General features: G+C 39.8%; 1 protein-coding gene across 2 annotated transcripts in view; it reads left to right on the top strand.

Annotated features, from left to right (window-relative positions):
• Nucleotides 1–5,388: 5,388 nt before the first annotated feature.
• The window catches only part of IL31RA (interleukin 31 receptor A), a 40,791-nt gene continuing 19,012 nt past the window's right edge, over nt 5,389–27,167 (top strand). Inside the window, exons 1-8 of one of the 2 annotated variants that reach the window (XM_054186301.1) lie at nt 5,389–5,596; nt 15,365–15,446; nt 17,466–17,762; nt 19,106–19,226; nt 21,363–21,544; nt 22,680–22,831; nt 25,849–26,014; nt 26,620–26,702. In XM_054186301.1, coding sequence (XP_054042276.1) covers nt 15,395–15,446; nt 17,466–17,762; nt 19,106–19,226; nt 21,363–21,544; nt 22,680–22,831; nt 25,849–26,014; nt 26,620–26,702 — 1,053 coding nt within the window. In that variant the 5' untranslated portion in view covers nt 5,389–5,596; nt 15,365–15,394. The remainder of the gene's footprint in view (nt 5,597–15,364; nt 15,447–17,465; nt 17,763–19,105; nt 19,227–21,362; nt 21,545–22,679; nt 22,832–25,848; nt 26,015–26,619; nt 26,703–27,167) is intronic. The other variant, XM_054186300.1, reaches the window with a different exon arrangement.

Genomic DNA, 27,167 nt, shown 5'->3' with positions numbered 1-27,167 from the left:
CAGTTTTGTATCATCAGCAAACTTGCTGATGGTACTCTCTGTCCCCTCATCCAGGTCGTTGATGAATATATTGAACAAGACTGGACCCAGTACTGACCCCTGGGGAACACCACTGGCTACAGGCCTCCAACTGGACTCTGCGCCGCTGATCACAACCCTCAGCTCTGCCACTGAATGTGTTTCAGTACATGACTTTCAAATTATTTAAAATTATTGGAAATGGCTGAACAAGTGAGGTGTACATAAAGTGTCTTACCTTTTTTTTTTCTTCCTTGAATGAGAATCTGACCAAGTTGTCCCTGAAATTTTGAAATGTTTTGTTTCTTGTGCAACTCTGTCACTGAGGTATCTTTGATAGTACAAGTTTTGCATCTGGAGTGGATGGATCACAGAAGGATGTACATGCAGCTCAAAGTGGGGCCAAGTTTAAGTCCTCCTTGAAATTACAGTTCCGAATGCTTGAGGGCTTCCTCTGTGTGTGGGTGAGTTTTAGAAAATGTTACTGTCTCACGTGTTAGCAGTTACTGGTGTGTGTGCATGTCCCCGCTTTTCTTAAGTTACCACTGGGTCTTCAGTGATTTCATGGTTAAAACCAACTTTGTGACGACTTCTTGAACTAAAATTCTGTATATGTTTTCCATCAAATCTGCTTTCATCAAGACTGCACAATTAAATGCTGCAAGGTCAACTTGCACACTGGCCAGTGGAAATGCACCTCATTTTGCCGCTTAACCACACAGTTCTCTGTTCTGTGCCAAAGCGTTCATTTCTACAGACTCACCGTAATTATACCGTGATTAGTAACTTTATAGGTGTGGTCACACATAATACAGAAGACAAATGCTTTTCCAAACTGAGCTACTGTAAGGTAACAAATTAATGCATGTTGAGGGTCAAATTTTTAGCAGTAGTTCTGCAGTGTCCTGGTGTCACCCTGCCAACAGGGACAAGACGGGGTGGCATCTGGAATTGGACAGTCCCTGGAGCAGCCATTCCTGAATCACCAGCCAAAAGAACACTGGCAGGGAGGGGTGGGCAGTGAAAACAGGCGCTTTCTTCCCCTGTTTCAGGAACAGCAGCTTCACTTTCCTCCCACTCTCACGACAGAAGACTTGGCGCTTTTAGAGCGTTCATGTGCAAACTGGATAAAAGTGTCTGTGAATATGGAAACGCATTTTTGGCATGACTTCTATTATAGTGTAAAGGTTTCCTGTCTTCCGTGGAAAATGACTTTTGGTAAATCACATCACCTTTTCTTGTGAGATGTTTTTTCCTTTACTATTAAATCATTACGAATGGTGGTAGTTGGAACAGTTACTGCCACTTTCATTAAGTGCCTTCTGCATCCTGGAATCTCTTTAAGTGCTGCAATCCAGTCCACACGAAAACATTTAACAATATGGGAGCTTTAATTTAAGCGTGTAAGTAGTCCTGAGGCAGTCAGAAGTATGACTCAAGTTTTTTAAAAGTTAAGCACTTGCCTAACTGTTCTGTTAGGTCTGAAGCAATTTTTAATCACTTTGAAAGACTGAGAAGCCATTTTTCAGTAAGTCGATAAAAAGAATGTATTAATCTGTCAGCACAGGCAACTATTAGACCAGAATACAGCTCCAAACAATTAAAAAAAAAAAAAGTCCAGCCCTGACCTTTCTTTTGTGCTCAGTAAAGAAAAAAATGGTAGCCTGGTCTGTCAAGGAGAGTTTAGGTTACAGTTTGAGTCTGTTTCTGTTGAATCACACTTCTGTTTTATGTATTGCCTAGTAGTAAAATAAATGGAAGTTTTCAAAATATTGGTGGCGTGGTTTAACGCTAGCTGGCAACTAGAACCACGCAGCCACTCGCTCACCCCCCTCCCCTTTTCCACCCTCAGGAAGGGGGTGGAGGGGAGGAGAGAAATATTAAAAAAAAGTGGGAGGGCAGGAGGGGGAGAGAGGGGAAAAAAAACTCTTGGGCTGAGATAAAGACAGTTTAATAGAAACAATAAGAGAAAAGGAAAAATAACAATAATAATGACATAGGTCACTCTCACTGCTCAGTGAATTGGGACCATCACAAGCAATGATCACAGATTCCCGCCGCCAGCTGACTCCCATTTATGTACTGAGCATCACATCTGTGGTATGGAATAGTCCTTTGGCAATTCCATCATTCTGTCTTTGCTTCTCTGGGAAGCTGAAAAAAAAGTCCTTGAATAGCGTAAACATGACGTAGTGACAACTAGAAACAATAGGTATTATTGACACTCCTTTCATGGCAAAAGGAGCTGTTTCCCAGGTGAAACCATGACAATTGGTATACATGCTGATGTACTACAGTACTTCTAAATAGCAGAGGGAATTTCAAAACCATTTCAAAACTACAGCCTGCAGTGCAGCCTTACACTGGGGTTGTGGATGATGGGGAGTTGGCAACATCATATGAAAAAAAAAAAGGGACTTAATAGGCTACCAGGCTGAATCTGATGATTAGGTAACGAGGGTGAAGCCTAATGAGCACTCCAAAAGTTGGAGCGGGTGCTGAGTTTGTGTATTCAAATGGAGGGAAAGAGGCATGCAAAGAAAAAGCCGTACAAGTCATGGGAGTAGGAACAAGCCAATGAAGTGGGCATCACACCACCAACAGCTTGGCCTGAGACACAGGGCTTGTGCTGGGGGAATTTTGCTCTCAGACAGCCTGGTCACTTACAGACTGCAATTAGCAGGGAGAAGGTGGACTGGGTAGTTGTGAAGGCAAAAAACCCCAAAACCAACAAAAAACTTAAACTGTGGGTGCTGATGGGTAATTACCACAAGTCATTGTGGTGCATGTGCAGGGTGAGGGTCTGAAATTGAACTTTTGAACTCTCAAGCACAAACCTGCTGCTTGATGACTGCAGCTGTGTGGGCTGCTTGTGACTTCTTGTAACAGCTCAACTAAACAAAAATGGCATTTCCTGAATCCTCCCATTAACGAACTGGCATTAGCCAGTGAGTAGGGTGACCATGCCTTGTGCTTTTGCATGTAGACTGTCACATGGGGAAGCCAGGGGCTTGGGGCGTGGAAAGAATCATAGAATACCAGGTTGGAAGCGGCTTCGGGCATCACCTTGTCCAACCTTTCTTGGCAAAGCACAGTCTGGACGAGATGGCCCAGCACCCTGTCCAGCCGAATCTTAAAAGTGTCCAATATTGGAGAGTTCACCACTTCCCTGGGGAGATTATTCCAATGGCTACTTGTTCTCATTGTGAAAAATTTTCCTGTCCAATTGGAATCTCCCCAGGAGCAACTTGTACCCATTACCCCTTGTCTTCTCCATGTGACTCCTTCTAAAAAGGGAGTCTCCATCTTCTTTGTAGCCACCATTTAAATACTGGAACATGGTGGTAAGGTCTCACCTAAGCCTTCATTTCTCAAGGTTGAACAAAGCCTGTTCTCTCAGCCTTTCCTCATATGGCAGGCTTCCCAGTCCTTTGAGCATCTTTGCGGCCCTTCTTTTGACCTTCTCCAGCCTGTCACATCTTTTTTGCGTAGAGGGGACCAAAACTGACCACAGTATTCCCGGTGTAGCCTGACAAGCACTGAGTAGAGTGCGATAATGACTTCTTTGTCTCTGCTGGTGATGCCTTTGTTGATGCAGCCCAGCGTCCTGTTGGCTTTCTTTGCCACAGCAGCACACTGTTTGCTCATATTGAGCTTGTTGTCCACTGGAACCCCCAGGTCCCTTTCCACAGAGCTGCTTCCCAGCAAGGTAGATCCCAGTCTGGGCTGCACTCCTGGATTGTGTTTTCCCAGGTGCAAGACCTTACACTTGTCCTTGTTGAACTTCATAAGGTTCTTGTTATCCCACTCTTCCAGTCTACCTGGGTCTTCCTGCAGGGTGGCTCTCCTTTCCAAGGTGTCCGCATCCCCACTCAGTTTGGTGTCATCAGCAAACTTTCGTCACAGTACACTTGTTCCCATCATCCGGATCACTTATGAAGATGCTAAACAGCATTGGGCCACTTGTGACAGGTGGCCAGTTTGAAAAGGAGATGTTTACCACCAGCCTCTGGGTGCTGAAGGAGGTGAACATCCTGCAGGGAGAAAGATCTTGGAAGTAGGGAGAGGTCCTGGAGATGGGAGAGGTACCTGGAGACAGACTCTGGAAGAGTTGGGGACCCTGGTTGGTAATGCTTGGGGATGGTGGAGCAGGGAGCCAGCACAACTTCCCCAGACCAGTGCCCGTCTCCTTGATGAGAAGGGCTGATGGGCCTAAGTGAGTGGGTGAGAGAACCGATTGGGATGACAGCTCAGATGTCACTGGTTTTAAAATAAAGCTCTGTATCCATATCTACAGCTTGTCCTACCTGTGACATTAGTGTAGGATAAACACATTTGTTGTTATTATGGATCTCTTCTGGAATTGGGGCCGAAACCTCTGGATGACGTCTGTATTGATTGAGCTATTAGAATGCAGTATCTGCTCTTGGAGAGTGCTTAGAAAGGACTGGTAGTGCTTAGTAAGAGGTACATTACTGCGGACTTTGGATTTCCATTTACTAACTTCACAGTATCTCTCTTAATTGCAATAGTCCTTCTAATTCTCATTGTTCTTATTCCTTTTTATATTGCTGATGGCCGCAGTTTTCTTCTAAGTCACTAACTGCAATACGTTAGCTTTAAAAGGGATCATAACTTCAGTTGTTTCTCTGACGGTGCTGAAGCCCTAAATAATGCACGGGGTACATACGTGTGAGTGCTGCTCGGCGGCGGCTGTTACCTGACCCGCTTGTTTCACTGCCCGCGCTTATGCGATTTAAAGACATCGCCGAATTGACTCATCTGCGTCGACGTGCTGCCGCGTGCGACGCTGTGTAGCCGAATGCTTCGCGCCTTGGAGAGACTTGTGCCGAGGAGTCCTAAAAACCGACAGCTGTGGGAGTTGGGGGCTGTGGGGCCGGCGTCCGCCCCCTCCTCCCCCCACCCCCCCTCCTCCCTTGTCCCTGTCCCCGAGGCGGTGGCCCAGCGGGGCCGGGCTCCCCCCGCCCCTTTCGGGGATGCTCCCTCCCCCGGGCAGCAGCATCCTCCTCCCCCCGGTAGCAGCATCCCCCTCCCCCCGGTAGCAGCATCCTCCTCCCCCCGGTAGCAGCATCCCCCTCCCCCCGGTAGCAGCATCCCCCTCCCCCGGGCAGCAGCATCCCCCTCCCCCCGGTAGCAGCATCCCCCTCCCCCGGGCAGCAGCATCCCCCTCCCCCCGGTAGCAGCATCCCCCTCCCCCGGGCAGCAGCATCCTCCTCCCCCCGGTAGCAGCATCCCCCTCCCCCGGGCAGCAGCATCCCCCTCCCCCGGGCAGCAGCATCCCCCTCCCACGGGCAGCAGCATCCCCCTCCCACGGGCAGCCTCTCCGCGGGCGGCGGGGCTCGGCGCCGGTGCGGAGGCAGCGGTAGGAGCGGAGGAAGAGTCCGACAGGGCTCCCCCGCGAGTGCTCGTGCCGGGGGGCGGGGGTTTCTGGCTTTCAGAATTACAGGAAAAAGTGTTACTCGTGCAGGGGGTGGTAACTTCCTATTTTGCCACGTCCCTTCTCAGTCGCGGGGCGGCGGAGGTCCCTGTTGAGCCAGACGGCCGTCCTGAAGCTCCGGTAAGTGAAAAGATCTTTTTTTTTTTTTTTTAATTTTTTAAGCAGAGGTCTCTCTGCTCTTTTTTGTTAATATGGAGCGTGGGAAAGTGTGTAATTCTTCCCCGGAGTGTTGCTGGGGTCGATCTTCATGTGGTTGCGTGCTTGCATTCACATCTCTCCAGATGTTCATCCCAGTCTTAAGGCAGTGCATGCTTCTGTGTCTCTCCGGGCCAAGCACCTCCTTTCAGTTTCTTTCTTCCAAGTCTATGAGACAGTAAGAGTTGGAACTTCCAATTTAGCTGTTTGCATTTGTCTTTTTTTTGGGAAGAATATGATACAGATGCTTGGCAGTGTTTCTCTTTGTATGCACAGTAGTAAGAGTTAGTTCTCAAAATGTTTGCAAATATATGCAATCATCAAAGGCGGTAAGAGCTCTTTCCTAACTGCTGGCTGCTTCGATTTTTTGTATTCACGCAAATTTTCTCAAAGTGGCACATCAGGTTTAAATACACTGGCCCCATGCCGTTTCTATGCTTGCACAGCTTTTTCCTCCTGGAAACAAAATAATTCGGTATTATGCTTGTGTACATGTCTGTCATGAGTGTCGCTCATGCTTAAGTTTGGGAAGCTGCACTGAACTTCTGGTGTGTAATGGTCTGTGTGACTGTTCTCTTTTGATGATGATTGTCTAAAATAGTTGAAATCCAACTTCTGTCCTCCATCTATGAATTAAGACACTAGGCAAGAGAATGTGTTCATGCTTGAAGAAAGCTTCACGTATTGGGCAAAAGAATGGAATGGTCAGTTCAGATTTTTCTGTCAGATAGAGGCTTATCAGTAACAACAGGTCTCGAAAGGCATAAAAGTGTGTGTGAGGAAAAGCTTTAGGTTTATACCATAGAGGTTGCAGTACCAAACTTAAGGATCTTGATTTTTCTATAATAATAATGTAAGTCTGGTAATTTTTTGCATTATTTGGTGCTTGTAGGGATTTTTTTTTTAAATTTTTTATTTTCAAAAAATTAAAAAATTTTAAATTTTCAATTAAAAAATGCTGTACTTGGGGAGATTTCAAAGGGACATCTCAGGGAGACCTCAAAACGTAGCTGTTTTTAGTAGGTCCTACGGAGCCTGGTTTCACACTACCATGCCGTGTTTCACCTAGCAGTTTTGACAGATATAAAAATATTTTTTCCAAAGTTTACAGTATAGGTAGTAAACAAAAGAAAAACTGGATATATAACCTCTATGAGATAATCTGAATCATCTTATGCAGGTCAACACCAAGATATTTGGGATCAAAGAATACAGAGGGTGCTCAACAGGACAAAAAACTCTTGGGAAGTAGTAAGATAAAGACTGTTTTAGATGACTGTGTCCTTTGTTGGGGAAAAAAAGGGCTAACGTTCTGTTTAGATGCACAGTAACAGGCATAGCAGGTAAGTGCCTGGTAGTGATCTTATATTCCTCTAACAAGGTACATGAGGTGTTCTCAGCATCCAGCAGTGAAAGGTGGTAAGGAACAGGTGAAAAGAGGACTTAATGTATACTCTCTACCTTTATGTAAGGTTGAGATGAATATACAGAAGGATATTTGACCGTGGGAGTGTAAGCATGCTTCTTAATCACTGTGAAAAAGGTATGACATGAAATGATGTGTAGATATTGTCTATATTCCAAATTAACTCCTGAAAACAAGAATAAGTGATGCAATAGTAGTATAAACGCAAAACTCACTGTTGGGTGAGTCTGTAATGAGTCTGAGTTTTTAATGTTTTCTAAAATATGTGATGTAATATTGTAACAAATGTAACCAAAATATTGCATGTAATCACATAGTTTACATGAAAAAAGGGACCAATATGTAAAAATCAAGAAATTAAATCTTGTTTTGTGTTTGTAGCTTTAAGCCTTTTCCCTAAAAATCAAGTTTTTATTATGAGGTATAATGTATTAATTAGCAAATAGATATTTATTTTGCAGCTTTTTTATCTAGCTGAGCATTTTGTACCTTGAGACATATTTAGAGGCGTATTTGTTATCCTTGCTCAGAGAACAATGAACTATATTTTATTTACTAGCTATGTATTAATTATTTTTCTGTATTATTATCAAGCTGCATTGAGGTAAAAATTGGAATTTAAATATAATACACAGCATTTTATATTAAAATATATTAATATTCAGTATGCTGTTAAATATTGTTCTATAACAAAAGAAAGGGTTCATCAAAACATGTTTTGCATCTGTAACCCTAGGTAATACTAAACAAAATAGCTGTTACCAGCAGTTGTTGACTGAGCTGACCTTTCCTGGTCACTATGTCCTTCAGGATTTTAGAACAAAAGTATCTTATCCTTTTCTGCCTATTTTTTTTTCATTTAGAGACTGAAAGAGGAAAATGGCTTTCCTGCTTTTTAAGTTTCCAGTTGATTTGCAGCTTTTAAATTAACAAGTCCTTGAACTTGATGAGTACAGCCTTTGGGTTTTTCTGTTGTTTGTTTGGTTTTGGGGTTTTATTTTTTGTCCACTGTGGCATCTTTATAAGAAGTTTCTGCAGTCAAAATTTGGCACAGCATTTCAAGGGACTCTGCTCCACACTGCCCATTCAAATGTGTCCGTAAGCTTAGTGGTTTCTGTTTTCTCCATAAATAAGTATTGCTGAATTTACTTACTGGTTTTGCTTTTCCCCATAAATATGTATTGTTGGATTTATTTAGTTCAAGTGATTTTAGTAGATTATGATAGCATTACACTTTAAAGTGGCTGTCATAATTTCAAATTTAAATTGGTTTATTTTTCAAAAGAAAATTCACCTAAGTCCTGTTTAAATCAAGTTATATTTAAATGTTAAAATTTTAAAGCTTATTCATCCTAGTCTGAGGTTCAGTTGACTATTTTTAGCTCCGTTAAGGACTGTGGGTTATGAAACCAGTGTCCTCAGGATCTTCCACTCCAGTGTCTGTCATTTTTCCCATGGATGAGCTTGTCACGGCATGATTTATAGGGATTAGAATGTTGGGAAAAGCCATTAGCTGTCCCTCATATTTGCTGCTTCCTTCAGTATGTTTACATGACAGTCTCTTCTCTGACCTGTGTGGAGAAACCTCTGTTTTCTTCTTCTGATGCTCACCGGTACTTGCCCTTGATGGCATCCTGACCAATCCTGGAAGCTGACGCTTCTATACCCTGTTTTCTAGGAAGGATACTGAAGGACATATTTGGGTTGTTTGCCTGAAATGTCCTTTTTCCTCTAGAATTTCTGTAAATGCTGATGGAATTCAACCTTGGAGTTCTGAAAACTGATGGTTATGGCTATTCCAGTTGCATCTGTGCATAACATCGCAGTTGCCCCAGAGAGGTCTCCTGACATTCAGCGTTGGCTGATCTTGTATAGGGCAAGGTCTGTCTCTCCCTATGGTATCTGGCTTGGCAGAGCAGTAGCAATTGCTACTAAACCCTAAATAGAAGACAGCAACGGCTATTCATCTTATTTCCTCTTTCATAGTTGTTAGAAGAGTGTCAGGCTTAGTAGGAAAGGATGCCCTGTCAGGTTCGAGCAAAGGTGTTGAGGTGTGGTCGCTCTCTTCTCACAAGTAACAAGTGATAGGACAATAGGAAATGGCCTCAGGTTGCACCAGGGAATGTTTAGGATGGATATTAGGAAAAATTTCTTCACCAAAAGGGTTGTCAAGCATTGGAACAGGCTGCCCAGGGAAGTGGTGGAGTCACTACCCCTGGAGGTATTTAGAAGACAGGTGTAAGTGATGCTGTGGGACATGGTTTAGTGGTGGACTTAGCAGTGTTAGGTTAATGGTTGGACTCGATGATTTTAAAAGGCCCTTCCAACCTAGTTGATTCCATGATGTTATAAATTCTTGAAGATGACTGGGCTTACGTTTTATATAGTCTAAAGTCAGACTGCCTTTCCATGTATAGACATACCATGTTCTTTATTCATGGTGTAACAGCTACCCTGCATGCAGAAATATGTGTTAGTGTAGTTAAAAACGATCTTAGAATTGGGTCTGAATGGAAAAAGCTTTCCTGTGCTGAAACAGGGGAGAAGGGTGATTAAGAAATAGTCCTAAATAGAGTATGGGAAAAAGTTACTTTGGGTAATCTTTTCCTCTGACTTCTTTAAATTTTTAAACCATAGCTCTTCCAAAGAACTTACATTTCAAAATGAAAATGGAAAACTAGAGGTTTTGGTATTGAGAAAACCTTGTTCCTTGTTTCATCAACTATGTTACACAATTTTTTTATTCTTTTAATGACACCTTCATTGAGATTGCCACTTCCTGCAAGAAATCTGGCTTTGGTGAATCACTTTTTTAAGTAGTTGAAGAAGACAGTTCTATTCATGCTATTTGTTTAGTTGTCAGAATTTAGCTTTTATAGGTATCTTGAAGTGAAGCACTTCTGAATTTATGATGTGACTTTCACTCAGGAATGTTCTCTCTTCACTTTCACACGTGTGATCTCTTAAGTAAATGGCCAGAGAGCTGTTTAGTCACGTTATCAATATAGCGACAACCACGACAAGACATGAGCGGGGTTGTAACCTGCTGAACCCTGGTCTCTGACATCTAGTGACGAGCAGCTGGCATGTCAAATTACTGGCTGCTAATCGGTATTGGAGAAAGTGGAAGGAGATGCAACATAGCATCGGGACTGAGCCAAATGAGCAGCTCACAGCAGCTCTCATCTGTTTCACCAACTTGGATGCCTGTCAAATCACGTAGCAAGTTGCTTACATTTGCTAATGTAGCAAAAATACGGGTTTTTTTGCTTAGTTTTCTGCTGTTTTAGCAAGTGTGTGGTAAGCACTAGAGGACCACTAGAAGAGTGGGAAAAGGTATGTATGGGCCCAGGACAAGGAGTGCTCACTGAGCGTGGGTGGGATCTTTGGCTGCTCAAGCTTTCTGGTGAGCATGTGGAACTAGAACTTTTCAAAGGCTTGTAACTTGGCATCGCGGCTAGAGTTGCCGTGCCTGATCTTTCAGCGCTGCGCTCCACTGTGGTGGGGTATGCGGCAGTATGTGGTATTTTTTAGCACAAGCATAATTCAGAAATGTTTTTAGAATTTCCCAATACTTTTGAGTTCCAATTCCTTGCTAAAAAAGTGTGGGATTGCTGGAGCTAATCAAAGGAATATGATTAAAAAAAAATGTTTTCCTTATTTGTGGAAATAGCTGAATTATTACATTTGGCTGAAATGCAGCCTCTTCTATCTCATGTGCCCGCAAAATAGTGAACCAGAGTATGTAGAATATCAGCAGAAACTTTTAGACCTTTGCAAAGCTGTAAGCAAAAAAAGACAGTGGAAAATGTTTGATAAACTTGATAGGCTTTTTCCTTTTTTCTTGTTTTGGTTTTGTTTTCTTTTTTTTTTTTTTTTTAATAGTAGATTGTTCTTCAACTCCCTGACAGAGTTTTTGCACCCTTTGAAGTGTTCTATGCTTTAACCAAGGCCATGCTTCCACTCATACTGTCTTTTATTTTTTTATCACAAACTCACAGCAAAAATCTATAAAATAATTTAATTTCCAGAAGAAGGGTAATGGTTCCCAGATACAGTCGGTGTCCATGTCAGCTCACGGTTGCTTTTTTGGCACCGGGTCTTCTGTTGAAATAGGCTGTTAATTTTATTAAAATGTTTCATAAATCGATCCTTTCCTAGGCTGGAAGAGACTTTGTATGTCCTACCTGGGGAGAACCATGATCTTTGTTTTGTTCTTGGTATTACCTGATTTATTTTTTTTGTCCACGAAGCATGAAAACCTATTAGCACTTTTTACCTAGAGCAGTGTAATCAAGTTCCGTATTGACAGCTGCTCTGTGGTGACAGTGCGTTTCTCTCTTTTTGCTCTATTCTTTCATAGTTGCATATATTTGAAATGATGACTCTGCCTATATGATCTGGAAGCAGTCGTGTCTTGTCACACTGTTATCTAATCTTACAGCAACTTTTACTGGATTTTGTTACTGTGTAGTTATGTTCAGTGTATCTAAGGAAGAAGTCAATCACTAGGGGAAATTTAATTAGTCACGGTCATAAAATGTAAACCTTGTGTTCTATGGTTGATGCAGACAAATGGAAAGCCTGTGCTTTGAGCTATTGGTTTTAAATCATGAAGTCTTTAAAACAGAGAGTACACAGTGAGCTTTTATTACATGTTGCTAGCAGTTAAGTCTACAGAAAAGAAAGAATATAGCTTTATTTTTTATGTTAAGTGACTAAGCTCTTTCCTGTAAGCAATTAAATGTATGCTTATCTTCACATGCCACACAGAGGATTTGGTATTCTCACAAATGAGTATATGCTCCAAGATTAAAGCCATATTCATAGAGCTGTTGCAAAAACATTTTACTTGACCAATAAAATTATTTAAAGTTTTTAAAAAAAAAGCTTATGCAAGTGTAGCATCTGTAACTCGTTATTGATTTGGTTTTGGCTTACCGTTCTTCTTAGTTTTGATTAGGCACATCATCTTGTAGTGCACTTGGGTTTTTTGCTTGGTTTTGTTGATGTTGATAATCACCTTTAAAGCATGTTGGTTTTCTGCAACTATTAGTCTCCTAGCTAATGGACTACTGGCTACATCGGTGTTTACCACAGCTGTATAGCAATCATTGGTGTGTGTACCTGTTAAGTTGTCAAAGCCTTTTTTGAGCCTTCATTATGATTTTTCTTTATTTTTGAATGGAATGTAGTTTTCTTGTAGCCATAACTACAGGACTGAGTTTTTTACTTTGGTATCTTTCTTAAACTTTAAAAAATATAATAGGAATAAACACACATTTTAGTGCTTACTGAATATATTCTTAGCTTTAACACAGTAGAACTTCTAGTATCTCATCAACATTGCTATGGACTATATGCATTCTAAAATATAGGAAGATCTATCTAAATATTTTCAAGCCTGCATCTATTTTTAATTCTGCACCTGCTGGTGCAGAATGTCTGGAACAATTGCTTAAGGTTCTTTGCCATCAATAGTGTAATTCATCTTTACTGCTTTGAGAAAAAGAACTTACACCCTAGGTAATTAAAGTAGTAATAGATTCTCTTTTTGTAATTGCTTTGTTTCTTGTTGGTACATATCTTGCTACAGCTGTATTTCAGGAGTGTGTCACTGCGTAAACTCCCTCATTTCTCTTTTTATCTCATGTGTCCTTTTTTTCTCCTGTTTTGCACTGTCATAGCCTCAAAGTGTAAAAAATACTTCCTGAAACAGACTGAAAATAACATTTAAGATGAATTCGGACAGAAACTGAGCACAGTGTTTTTATACGATGGTTTTCTGGTTTAGACAACTGAAAAACTTCATTTTGTAGCAAAACCAACAGGTTTTTGTGGAATGGAATAATCTAGGGTAGAACCCCTCTGCCTATATCCCACCTATAGATCTCTGTCCCAAGCAGTGACCTGGTGCACACCTGCTTCCTAGCATTGTCCAAATTGTGGGAGGAGGACATGCCTTTTTTGGTGTAAAAGCTCCTGGTGTTCATGTCCTGTCTAGGGAGATAGCACTCGCCTCCCACTTGGAGCCCTCCTGAGATACAGGTTTGCATGGAGAGCCAAATTTCCAGCAGCTACTTGGATAAATCTGAAAACCTTATGTGAAACAGGGATCCTAACTAACTGCAGCAATGGTAACGCCCACCTTTTGCTTATGAACATAGTAGCTAGAGCTACTTGTCCATTAAGCAGGAATACGGGGCCCTAGACCTTCATCTGCTGAAGGGGATCTGAAAACTGTTTTCTACAGGCAGATCTCCTGCTTACTAGCCAAAGGAGTAGCCTGGATTGCAACATACTCTGCCCTTCATGTTGGAGTCAGGCTGCTTTACAGACAAGGGGTTCTTACAGACAAGCTGATGAAGTATGGGCTGAATGAGCAGATGGTGAGGTGGCCCAGGGAAGTGGTTGAATCACCATCCCTGGAGGTACTTAAAAGACGTGTAGGTGTGGCGCTTGGGGACATGGTTTAGTGGTGGACTTGGCAGTGCTAGGTTAATTGTTGGACTTGATGATCTTAAAGGTCTTTTCTAACCTAGACAATTCTATGATTGAAAACTGGCTGAACAATTGGGCCCAGAGAGTGGTGATCAGTGGCACAAAGCCTAGTTGGAGGCCAATGACTAGTGGTGTACCCCAGGGGTCAATACTGGATCCAGTGCTGTTTATCATCTTCATTAAGGATCTGGATGATGGTGCAGAGCATACCCTCAGCAAGTTTTTTGATGACACAGAACTGGGAGGGAGGGACCTCGGCAAGCTGGAGAGGTGGTCTGCCTGGAACCTCATGAAGTTCAACAAGGAGAAGTGCCAGATCCTGCACCTGTTGAGGAACAACCCCCAGACACCAGTACAGGGGACTGACCATCTGGAGGGCAGTTTTGCAGAAAAGGCCCTGGGCGTCTTGGTGGACACCAGGTAGAACATGAATTAGCATGGTGCCCATGTGTCAAGTGGTATCCTGGGCTGCATCAGGAGGACTGTAACCAGCAAGTCAAGGGAGGTGATCCTTTCCCCCTGCTCAGCACTGGTGGAGTACTGTGTCCAGTTCTGGACTCCCCAGTACAAAAGAGACATGGATGTACTGTCCAATGAACAGCAACAATGATGATTAAGGGACTGGAGCATATGGGAGAAGGCTGAGAAAGCTGGGACTATTCGGCCTCCAAGAAGGCTCAGCGGGAATCTTGTCAATGCCTGAAGTGGGGGTGCAAAGAAGGTGGAGCCAGGCTCTTTCCAGTGGTGCCCAGTGACAGAACAGGAGGCAATGGGCACAAACTGAAACACAGGAGGTTCCCTCTGAACATCAGGAACACTTTTTCACTCTGAGGGTGACCGAGCATTGGAGCAGGTAAACCAGAGAGGTTGTGGACTTTCCATCCTTGGAGAGCTTCAAAAGCCATCTGGACATGCTCCTGGGTAACTGGGTCTGGGTGGCTGTGCTTGGGCAGAGTGGTTGGACCAGATGACCTCCAGAAGTCCCCTCCACTCTGTGATTCTGTGAGTGATGACAGCAGTGCTTGAGGCAAGGGGAGTGTTTGATTTCTGTAATTTTTCCCCTGGAACCCTAGATTCAGCTGTACTTTTAGAAGAAATCATTCTACTTCTTTGCTTTCCTCCTTCTTACCTCAGAGTTTTGGGGGTTTTTGGCTGCACGGCAGTTCAGCTTCAAAGGGCAAGCCAAAGAGAGGTGCCTTCCCTTGCCTCTGCAGTGTCCTCAAGTCCGGTGCCTGGAGCACTTAGTTGGGATAAAACCAATGTGAATTCACCTTCTCTTGGGTGGATGATGGCCTGGAACTGTTGCCCACTTCCTGAACAATTATTGTATTAGGTGCTGATGCACAAGAGATGTGAATCATTCCTTCTCCTGCAACAGCCTTCCTTTTCAAAAGAATTGCCTCTGTTGAGTGAATCTGCTCAGAAGATGGCTCTGCAGGCCAGATGTCAAGCGGGTGTAGATATATTTCTTACCAATTCTTTACACGGGCCTTGGAAAGTAAATTATTTAGGTGGATTGGATTGCCCTCAGAAGGATTTCAGGTGCACTTACCTCTCTCTTCTTTATAGCATACATATACACGTATCTTCGGAAAACGGCATCAAATTTCTCCCATCGTGCAGGAAAGTAACACTTAGACAAAGCAGTACTTAACTTGAACACAAGTGAGAAATGCTGAATAGCCTTATTAACTCCTATACAAATGCCTATGAAGTATTACAGGGGCATCTTTGCTTGAAGTATATTATTTTTGTTTTTACAACAGCATTTCCTGCCCATAGTTCCTGAAAAGGAGATGTTCAACTGTTTGATTTGGATGTTCGTCCTGCTCTGCAGCTCTGTAGCAGGTATGTTTCCTGATTATTAGCACCTGTCTTGCCATAAGAAAGTTTTCCAAAAGGTAACCTTCTCCAAATGAAATGTCAAAGAGTTCTGAAATGAAAAAAATGTATTCTAAAAATAGAAGTGAATAGGTGATTGACTAAGTAGTGTACAGTATAGAGAGAAAGATCAATTTATATCAGTCTTGATGTCCTCTTGTGGAATGTTAATTGCGATGGATTTGTTTTCTTTTGTATTTCAAGTATTAAAAAAGAGAAGTATTTTAAAACTTACTTTGTTTCCCTGTTGCACAGGATATAGAAGGGTAATCTGCATCTGGAAGTCATATCATAGTTCACTTCTTGTTGGGTTGCAAAGGTGGTAACTTTGGAGATCTGCTGATGGATCAAATTAATGTTTGTGTAAAACATGAACACTTAAAATGCAGCTAATGTCTGCTGGTTTTGGACTGTTTTAAGTCAAATATTACCTATTCAGAGATTCATGCAATGACTACTAATGTTGTCATTCCTAATTTTAAATGTCACTTAACAACGTGTGACTATTGATTTTTTCAATTTGTTATTTTAATTTTTTTTAATGTGGTAGTATCACAGTCAGTTTAAGCCAGTGCAGGTAACTTCTGAAGTTGGAAGAGCAGGTAGTTCCGCACTTCCTCTGCCTCTCGTCTCCCTCTCCTTCCGCTGGAGCGCATGTTTGTGTGGCTAGTTGTGAAGTGGCGAGGAATCCGATCTGGAGGGAGAACGATGTTATTTTTTGCCAGGTTGTTATTTCTCATCTGTATCAGTTTCCTTTTGGTTCACTACGCAGGCACCTGCGGCGTGCAAAGGGGGTGACAGCAGCGAGGGAGTGGTTGAGGGTTAAAAATGCTCCTTGTGTGGTGGCACTATAAACTGATTATGTTGAATAGTATAAGTTGGAATAGGAAATCACGAGGACAATAATTGACATTTCACATGCAATTTATTATATGCAACTTAACACACAACATAAATTTATTATATAGTGGTATTTGTGGCTTAAATTGTTTGGGGATTACATGGAAGAGCGGGGCATATGTTTGTAGGAGCTTGGACAATACACGAAACAGTGCAGGTAATTGCTTGCAACTGATATAAAGTAAAATTTGTGCAGTAGAGTGTAAAACAGCCATTAGTATAACTTTGAAACATAGAGAAATTACTTAGAAACAAAAAGGACACAAAAAGAAACATAGGAAGCAATTTACTGTTAATACACCCGAAAGGAGAGAAATGCCAGAAAACAAGGAAGAAAGTTTAATTCTTGATTCCCTTTCATTACTACATTCTAGTAAAGAAATTCTATCTGTAGAAGTTGGTTTTTTTTTTTTTTTAAATTTTATTTAACAGATTACTTATGAAATTTAGCTTCAAGAAATAAGTAGCAGCAAAAAAATAAACAGCTAGGTCCTTGCAGGACTCTAATGGGTGATTCATGCGCTGTTTGATAACTTTGTTTCTGAATTCATTCATTCGGCCTGCTTCTGGGTTTTCCTTTTACATGCATTTTGCATACAATTCCTGCACTGTATCTGGCAATATAAATCCTATGAGGGGTAAAAGTACTAATGAGATATTAAATATATTTCAGCTTAGTTGTAAATCTACAACTTATCAGTTTGATGTATTTTCTGATATAGCAATTAGTAATGATAACATCTAAATAGTATGCATTTTACATACCTTTTACAGGAATGTTTTTAACAACAGATTTAAAAGACAAGAGTCTTTTTTTTCATTTTCAGCTATTAGAAAACGTTCAAGTTGAAATTTCTGGGAAGGTATAGAAACATCATTCTTATATAATACCTATGTTAATATAGTAATCAATGTGAACTGAGTTTCCAAATAGCAATACCTGATTCAAGTGACTGAGCGTTTTATTTGAACGCCATATGAAAAAAAACTAATTAAATGATCTGTAGACAACAAAATAAGTTATAATTTTCCCACTGGTGTTTTAAAAGGAATTAGGTTATGTGTTATCTTTGATTTTGTTTTTAGATGAGAACTCTATCAGAGATGCTGACATTTTTCCTTCATCTCCTGAAATTGAAAGAGGATCCACCCTGAAACTCTTTTGTGTTCTTGGAAAACGCTACACACCTCACAGAAATGCAAGCCACATCATCTGGAAATTGAATCATGATTTGATTACCCAGGAAAACTATAACATTGTGAACGAGACTGTATCTAGTATAACCATCCATAATTTCACTTACAGCAAAGCTCATGTGAAATGTTTCACTAAGTACTTGGGCAAGGAACAGCTTCTGGTTCACACTGAAGTTAAATCTGGCTGTAAGTAGAAATGCGGAAAAATGAAATGTAACATTTTTCAATAACTTCCTGTAAAAAAATACTTTTAAAACAACTTTTTTTTCCTTTTTTATTTTTTTTCCTGAAATAAAGCATGAAATTGCAGTCGTTCCTTACTGACAGTGGTCCATAGCTTCTCTGACCGTGACTTTTGGCCAGCTGGAGTGAGTGGAGGTTTTCTGTTGAGTTTAGAGTGTGCTGTGTCTGTCCCTTTGGTTATGTCTTTTGTCTACCCTAGCCAACTTGAGCTTTCTCCAGGGGGGGAGAAATGTTCTGTTCCAAAGAAATCATAATTACAATTTCTTATGGAGAAGGTTACAGAATAAATATGTATGCAAATTCTCTAATGTATTGAACAGATTAAGTCCAGATCATAGTAATGTATGCCTGGGGGTCCCATTCTAGTAAAGAAGCAATAAATGCAGAAAAATACATCTGTGGAATAAAAACCATCAGAAGGTGTTGCCTGTCTGCAAAGTCTAGTGTGCTTGTCAAAAAAAAAGAAAGATCTTTTGAGTATTATATTAGGTGGGACAGAAAAGTACTAATGTGGACAGAGGGCTTTTTCAACCAGTTTATTTCACTGGGTGCAGTTCTCTTCCTTTCAACTCAAATTTCTTCTATCAAGTGAAGAAGTCTGGCTTTAAGAAAGAAGTCTTTGACAGTGTCACATTGTAATGGATGATTTCAGACTACAGAGATGGCAGAGGATTGTTTCTTTGTTTCTTTTGTGTAACCTTGTTTATAAGATAAAGAGAGTCCAGAATTAGTGACCTCTACAAGGTCACATGGATGTGTTTCCCGGGAAGTTGTCTCTGCACTCTGAGGTCACACAGGCTCCTCAGATTAGGGGTTTCCATAGGGTATGTGGTTAGACACCCGGAGAAGGAAACCACGAGGAGTTTTATCTTTCAGAGAATGCCTTTTCCTGAACTTTTGTGTTGTTTCTTTATTTCCCTCTTACTCTCTGCACTGGCCATGATCTACAGGTGTGTAGCAGTGCGTATACTTAGAGGTTCAGGACAATGTATGTAGTGGTTTGATATAAGGTTGTTAATGAGTTACTGCAAAAATACTTTCAGGCCCACTTAGTTAAGTACTTCTGAGAAAGAGATGGAGAAAATGTCCCTTTTTCCCCAGGGAAAGAGAGAGTGGTTTTGCTTTTAGTTTTGTGAGGAGTTTTGAGGGCAGTAAGTAATTATAAAATAAAGTGCTATGCAAGAAATTTGGTGAAGTTTGCCATAATCTGCTTTTTGACCAACAAAATCAGTTACATGTTAAAGTTACTTACTTACTTTTTTTTTTTTTAACCTGTGTCGTTGTAGTTCCACCAGACACACCGGGAAATATTTCCTGTATTTATTACTTTGAAGCCGAACTTAGCTGCACCTGGACATCAGGAAGAGAAACAAATCTTAGGACAAACTATACTCTTTACCGAAAAATGTAAGTATAGGATGTATTGGGAATTGTATTGCTGGGGTGGGGCCACCAGCTCCCTTCTTCTTATATCCTGACTTCTGTTTAAAGAGAACTTGGAAAAAATCACGGAGTTCAGAGTCATAGTATTTCCTCAGTAAATTCAATTAATTTGTGGTTAGTAATGGTTGAAAAAAATTACAATCTGATAACTTTTTAGTACGCTGTCTAAAAGAAATGAGCATTCTTAACCCAATATTCAGTAGACACATGTTTACATCAAAATTGATGTTCACTTGTTTCCTTGAAGTAACATTACTAATTAGATCAAAAGCTGTGTGACCCCAGGTACAAATGGAGAATGGAGTCACTTCGTGGGAGTGTTACCCAGAAACTTTCTGTGTTACTAATGAGACTTGTTTTGGATGGGTAACAAAGATTAATTCCTCCTCTATTTTAAACAATTCCCAGTTAAAACTGTTTAAGCCCCTGCTACTCTGCTTGACACCAGTAGGGTTTAACCTAAGGACCTTTGGAGTCACAAGGTTTCAGTCCTTTTTGGATTGCTCACATCTGGGGATTTGTATTTACAAATACAAATTATGTTGTCCCCTGCTTTTTGGTGTTTTTGTGACCCCATTATAGAAGCATAAATACTTGATTCTTTTGAATAAATTTTAAATATTGTTTAGGAGCTTACTTTTTCATAAGTTACTGTGAAAATGGTGAAATCAGTGTTGTTCCAAAGCAGATCTCAGATAAAATTTTGGAAGCGATAGCACAGATTTTGGCCCAAGTATACTTGTCAATCTGTTCTTCATAATGGTGCTTCATGTAGTGCTCTTTTTCTGCCTAATCATGACCATAGGTAATATGATTTCATGAAGAGTTTTCTAAAATGTCTGAAATTGTTCTTGAAAACTGGAAGGATTCGGACTCCAAAGGAGACATTTTCTTACTATAAGTTATACTAGCATATGGTATCTTTTTTTATTTAACTGGTAGGGCGGGAGAACATTAGTTTTATCTCCATTTTAGGCTTGACATGTTAGGCTTCCACCTTCATTAGGTGGAACTTTCTTACTCCTTCTGGTGTTTCCACATTTTATAACTTAGCTGAGTTTGTGAAACCGTAAACTAGAAGAGCTACTGAAAGTGCGTTTCAATATTGTTCCTTCCTGTACCAGCACAAATTCTTCTTTAACCACTCAGTGAACTGGATTGCAGAACTATTTCCAGTAAAATCTAACCATTAATGTTAATCCAGATAACTCCCCAGCTGAGTTTACCATATGACTAGAAAAGCACTGGTACCAGGGGGCAGGGAGCTGTGGATGGGAACAAACAGCTTTGCATGTTGGGGAAGGCAGGACTGCTCCCTCTCGCAGCACTGCAGGCTTACACGAGATTCAAAATGTTCATGAAATACCAGCCTCAAGATGCTTTTTGATCTGCTTGCTTACTGCATGATGTGAAATATTTAGCACAGGCCCCACATATGAGTTTTTATTTGTTGAAGAATTTCTCTGTGGGTCAGTAAAATAAATTTTGTTAGCTTGGCATCCCATACTACTTATTATAAAAGTATATGCTGTAAAGACAGCGTATTATCAGTGTGTTCTTTCAGGAAAGTCAGTCAAATTTCTATTGCCTTGTAATAGCTTGGCAGTGGTACAATTTGGCTTTTCTTTTTCCCATATTTAAAATATGTATAACAGCTTGTTATCAAGTAGTTCCATGCAGCATGTGTTACAAGTATATCTATCTGTATTTTTAAAGGAGGTCTTGTGTGGAGTTACATGATTTCACTTCTCTTTGGGATTTTAATCGAAAATAACAATATCATGTGGATCCCCTATTAATGCATTTTTACTCTTCATTACTGCTAATGGGAAGTTGTCTTACTCATTGCAATTAAAACTAATTGAGTCTGTGCAGGCTATTTTTATGCATTTGCAGGAGCAGTACAATTAGGAGAGAGTATTCATTTGCACAAACATATAATCTAAGGAGAAGTTTACCAGTAAAAATGTAACCTGCAACCTCAAAAACATATAAATAATAATTTATATGTTTATAGAAAAGAAATCCAACAATCAGTTTGAATTGTTCTAAGAAAATCCTCTAGTTTCTAACTCTTTTTTTTTCCTCCTTTGTTTTTAGGATGACAGGAGGAAGGGTGACTGTTCTTAATACAGTGGGCTCCTGCCGAAGCAAAACGGAGTCGTGTTCGTTTTATTATCCAGATACTCCATATAGTAGTTCTTTTTGTTTTCAGGTGAAAGCTGAAAATGTTTTGGGTGAAGCCTCATCAGAGTGTGTTCCTATACCTATGGAAAAAATAGGTAATTAAAAAAAAGAGTGAAATAAAGATAAAGCGGTGTATGTTGAACTGACTGCACCCTCCCTACTTCTTTTTCTCTCCCTATAACGTACAGGTTGGAAAATGCTGAAAGTTATCAAAGTTAGTTTATGTAGAGGGCATTTGGTTTTAAAGTTATTTGGATTTAAATTGGTTTCAGTTAGGAAATGCCATCTAATTTTAATTGTTAACTAAAATGACAAAGTCTCTGAAATTACAGAGGGCTTAATAAAATGTTTCATCCTTTCCAATTTTTTTTCATCAAAATTTGGACGCTTCCAATTTAGTTGAAGCAAGTCTCTTGTTATGTTTTAATTGTTGGCCTTTTCATGTAAAATTCTTTGAGCTGATTGGTGGTACAGCATCAATTTTCAGAAATTTCTTGGTCTTACTGAGAGGTGGTGAAAAATGATAGCGTGCTGTATTCATGCTATGAAATATCTAACTACAAAAATATTTTTTTAAGCTAGTGTCTGATGTATCCATTATAAATTACTAAGTTTTTAATTATTGACAAGTAAAGGCCGTATACTAAAACTTTTTGTCAAACTCAGTGGTACTTGGGCTGTACTTTTGTACTTTTGAGTGGTACTAGCTGTCAGTGCAATATCCGGCTGTAAATGCATAGTGATATTATGATTTCGCCAGGTCCACCCATCATAAATGATGGCAGTAAGCTCTGCTATTCCACTTTCTGGTTAGGAAAGTTAAAAAACCACCTGTTCTGCAATTCCCAGGAGCTTCTCTCCCCCTCAAATCCTTTTCAACTGAATTCTTCCCTCTTCTGCTGTTTTGACTTTGGCATCCCAGCTCCACTTCATTTCTTTCCCTTGATGTTGTCTCTGAGTAGTATGCTTCAGTGTTGACACAGATGAAAGAAATCTGCGCATCTGTTTGAGAGTGAGTTTGTCTGCTCTAAATCAGTTAAGGGTGCAATCTCTCTTACAGAGAACTTCCCATATGTAGGGTTATTTTTATAAAATAGACCATCATGTGAATACCCTGATAGGATGTGCACTATTGGGATAATAAACTTCTTGAAACACACATAGGTGGAGCAATTCTGAACTTTTATAGAAGAATTTTCCCCTGTTTATGTTTTTGTTTCTCCATTCTAGAAAAATTTGAACCTCCTGAAATACTTTCAGTTAAAAAAATCACTGGCATAAGGCAGTTGCTTACAGTAACCTGGAAAATGCCTGAGAAGATTATCCCTTCACAAGACTTATTTTGTGATGTTCAATACAGAAACTTGTATTCAAACTCTTCGGTAAGCTACGTTAAGTTTCTTCTGAATTTGTGACTGATTTCTTAATGTTATAATAGGCTAAATAGGAAAAAAAAAGGCAACAAGTAGCTGGAAATAATGATTAGAACCTTGTTATTTTAGTGGAGCATTATTAGGTATGCATGACCTTAAGGTCTTGGTCTTGTTATCTAGAATGAATTGTTCTCTTCCTTTTGGTAAAAGTCTGTTTTGGTACATACCGTACTTCTGAATATATTTCTGTGAAAGGCTAAGGGGGATCTTAGGCTAAGGGATTACACACACAGTCAGCCAAAATATTTTATTTTGTTGTCACGTTCTGGTAATGAAAACAGCATTGACTCCTAACCACGACAGTTGAGTCGGATTGAGATGTACTAACGATACATTAATTTTCAAATGAATCAAAGTATAAATTTTTCAAGATGGGAAATAACGTAAGTTATTTTTCCAAGTTTGTCTTTCTGACACTTAAATTGAACTGTTATAGAAAAAAAACAGTACTTAGTGATTTCCTTCTTTCAGATGGCCTGTTCCAATGCTCCTCAGTATGGAAGTGACTCTGTTTGCAGTCTTACTGTTTCCTCTTCCAGACTTAAGAATGGGCCAGGTTGATTGGCTTGTGTTTTTAAGTTCATTAAACTGAGATGTCTGCCTTGACCTTACTATTTTATGCATTAAATGTGTAATTCTGGGAGAGAAGAATTAATCAAGGTAACCTAAAGCAGTCCTCAGGGCTTAAAAAAGTTCCTGATACTAAAGATGTTTCTAATTAGCATCCTCCTCACATTCTCATGGCAAGCATCTTTACCGTAGATATGACATATTAATTGCTGGATTCAGGATATAGTATTTGGGATGATCTGATGGGAAGGATGCCTCAGGTCCACACGGGGTCTTAGAAACTGAACTAATATATATTCAAAATACCTGCTCAAGATGTTTATCTTTTTGGAGTCAAGACACTGGTGTCCTTATGCTTCCATGCATATGAGATCCATCCCAAATGTTGAAGACATTAATGTTTTTATGAAAATACAACATTATTGTATATTATGTCTATTTGTTGGCAACTGCATAAGAAATCACTTGTCTAATTTTTCCCTATCAAATACAGTCTACATCCAGTTTCTTCCTCAGAACCTACCTGCATTTTTCCACAGACATTCTAGAGAAAAAATAGTAGCCATGATCAGTAAAAACAAAAATCCAGTGAGTTTAGTTCTGTAGGATCTTAGACAGCCATGATTCATAGTTTTGTCAGTACCCAATCCAATGGCAACAGCCAACAAAGGCAGTCTCAAACCATCAGTTAGATGATATAGGAGCTGTTTTTCTGTCTGTCAGTACATATATGCCAAAACCAAAAAAAAGTTGTTTGAGCAAATACCAAATATTTTCTTGACCTTTTAAGCCTTGCTAACGAAACTATCTAAATAGATTGCTGTGAACTGTTTTTACTGAGCGAGAAACAGATGACCTGTTTTTCTACTTGCCCATACTAAGTTTCTAATTATAATTAAATACTCTTAAGAGCCTTTTGGCAAGTAACTAAAAGCTAGTATGGAGTGTCTGCAATTCTATGTCAGGTTCTGCAGAAGGTTGATAACTGTTTTGAAGCCCTTTCTATTGCAGGTAGGCTGAAGAATCTGTCACCTAGCAGTGGTTTGTAGATCCCTGAGTTCATTCTCATAGAAGCAGTTTTCTGGTTTTGACATTGAGTCTGTTGACACTCATCATGGACTAAATGGACTAAAATTTTCAGTTTCGTTAGGCAGTACACTTCCTATTACGGTGTTCAAAGGAGTGGATGCCTGCATTTTGTATCGTTATAGTTTGATTCACTTTTTATTTGAGGGTTCAACTGGTGGAAGACAAGAATTTCTGCACGAGTTTTTGCCTTTGTTGTTGTAAATCTGCATGACGTTACTACTTCAGATTGGCTCTCAAGAAGGAAACTTCCTTATTCTAAAACTTACCTTTGCTGACCTTGTTAGAATTAGACAGCTCGAACATTTATTTTAGTGTTTTTCTGTTTCAAATATCTGAAATATGAGAGGAGGAGACTTGTTAATTATTGATTAATTTTTGCAACTTGGAAGAGAAGACGTTATGTTGGTGTAGTGTTTATATCAATCATTCTGTACACAAACACTTAAATCTTTCTGTAGTTCATTATCTTCTACTTCCCACTGTCAGTCCAGTTGAGTTGATGCATCAACTCCAGTTCCTGGTGTTCATGTCTTCTTTCACCTTTTGTTTTGGAACAACAATCTAGCTTCTGACTTCCATCAGTGAGATCTGAATGGGCTCCTTTTAAGACAAGGAAATTACTGTCCTTGTCATTACTTTTCCAAGAAGATATTGCATCAATTATTTTTTCATACTCTTGTCTTCCTGCGCCACTTAAAGGCCCCATCTTTTTTTTCTCTTGGTACCAGAATTTTCTATGTTTTCATTGGTCTTTTCATTTTAGTCATATGCTGATAACCTTTGGGATGGCCTACAGCCACACTGTTGTATGGCTAAGAGCTAGAGGACCCTGTAACTCAGAAACAAAAAACAAGAAAAGAAACAAGTACCCAGCTGGGTCAGAAGCTGCAGTTGGTCACTGCTTCCTCAGGGATGCTCCTACTGTGAGGTGGAGCTGTATCCAGGTCATGGTGGTGGTATTGGCTTTAGCAATATCCACTTTCTTCCCACCAGTGGGAAATGCCGTCATCCAGCCCCTGCTGTGCCAGCACAGCTGCTCTATAATCGCATGTGAGCTGCACACAGTTCAAGCCACAGGTCAGTCAGTGCAGACCTAGTTTGGTCTCAAGTTTTTCAAACCCTTCAATTGTACAGGAAGAACGAAGATGCTACACAGATAAATAAAATATGAAACAAGTAATTCTGAGTTTCAGAGAAGTGAGGTGGGAAACGCGAAATAACATCCTTTGTGTTATTTTTAAAAACTACATGATATATCTGTATGCAATTTTCTAGTAAGTAATTTTTCTTCACTTGTCTACTTTCAGGAATTTGTCACTGTCCGTCTGAATTCTGCAGAGAAAACAGGATCATGGAATCTCACAGGTCTGTGGGACTCCACAGAATATTCAGTTGCCATTCGGTGTATCAGTGTTGTGTCAATATTCTGGAGTGAATGGAGTAGAGCGAAAACAGCGAGCACGGAAGAGAAAGGTAGGCTAAAAATTTAGTAAAATTTTCTTTGGTTACTCTTTGGGGCTTTAGGATTTAATAATGGAAAACTGTATTTCAGCATATTATCAGTCCATGGAATTTAGAATTTTGTTGTTTAAAAAAAACTGTGTATTTTTTTTAAGTATAGAAGAGGGAAATCTGAAAGACAACAGAAAAGAGTGTAGATTTGAAAGGTGATACAAAAAACGTAGGGCTATGGAAGAAGAAGGGTGAACAGACAGACAGTGAAGAGAGGAAAAATTAAGAGGGTAGATGGAGACTGAACATTGCGAAGTAGCAGAAATGTAGTGTAGCAAGTATGTTCAATAAAATTAGTTATAAGTAGAGAAATTAAATTGCCAGTTATAAAACAAGACTAGAAAATCTCTTCCAGAACTTAACAAATAAAAGAAAGCAGAAAGAAACTTATGGAAAGAGAGAAGCTGTACTAATCAGGGAAAAAAAGCACAACATTACACAAGGGAAAACTTTTCAGTAAGTTGCTCTCCGACTGTACTTTTGAAATGTTTTGATTGTTCTTACCATATTACACTAGCTTTTTAATATAACAACAAATCTGAAGATGTTTTTGTGTCTTTAAATAGCTCCGTCAGAAAAAGTGGATTTGTGGAGGGTAATTGAGTCTTCACTCTCATCCAGAAGCAGATCTGTACATCTTATGTGGAAGGTATATATTCTTGTTGTGAATTGATTATCATATCAATAACCTGCAGCTGATATTGTGTTGAAGTATTTTAGTGTTGTAGGACATATGACTGCCAGGGGGTTTTGCTGTCATCAGAAAAAATACTCACTGAACTAAAGCAGAATTGAAAAGGCTTTTGTTTTCTGAATGGTAAATGGATAGAGTTTTATGTTCAGATCACTGGAAAATCTGATATAAAGTCCTTACAACTGCTCTTAAATATTACAGCTTGCCAAAGTCTAGTAGAGTGATGAGAGGCTCTTTGTGTTTCAAATCTCAGTATTTGACTTTTGAACATTTCCTTCAATGAAATCACTGCAGCTGACTGTCCTGAAGATAGGACTGAAGAAAGTACCTTGCTCTTCTAAATGTAGTATAATTATTTTGTAATTTGATCTGGACTCTTTAATAAAGTATATACTTTTGATTGTGCAAATAACACTGTGA

The sequence above is a fragment of the Rissa tridactyla genome, chromosome Z, assembly GCF_028500815.1.
Source record: "Rissa tridactyla isolate bRisTri1 chromosome Z, bRisTri1.patW.cur.20221130, whole genome shotgun sequence".
In the NCBI taxonomy this organism is placed as follows: domain Eukaryota; kingdom Metazoa; phylum Chordata; class Aves; order Charadriiformes; family Laridae; genus Rissa; species Rissa tridactyla.
The sequence above is the reverse complement of the archived record's forward strand: the minus strand, read 5'-3'. Positions and strand labels throughout refer to the sequence as shown.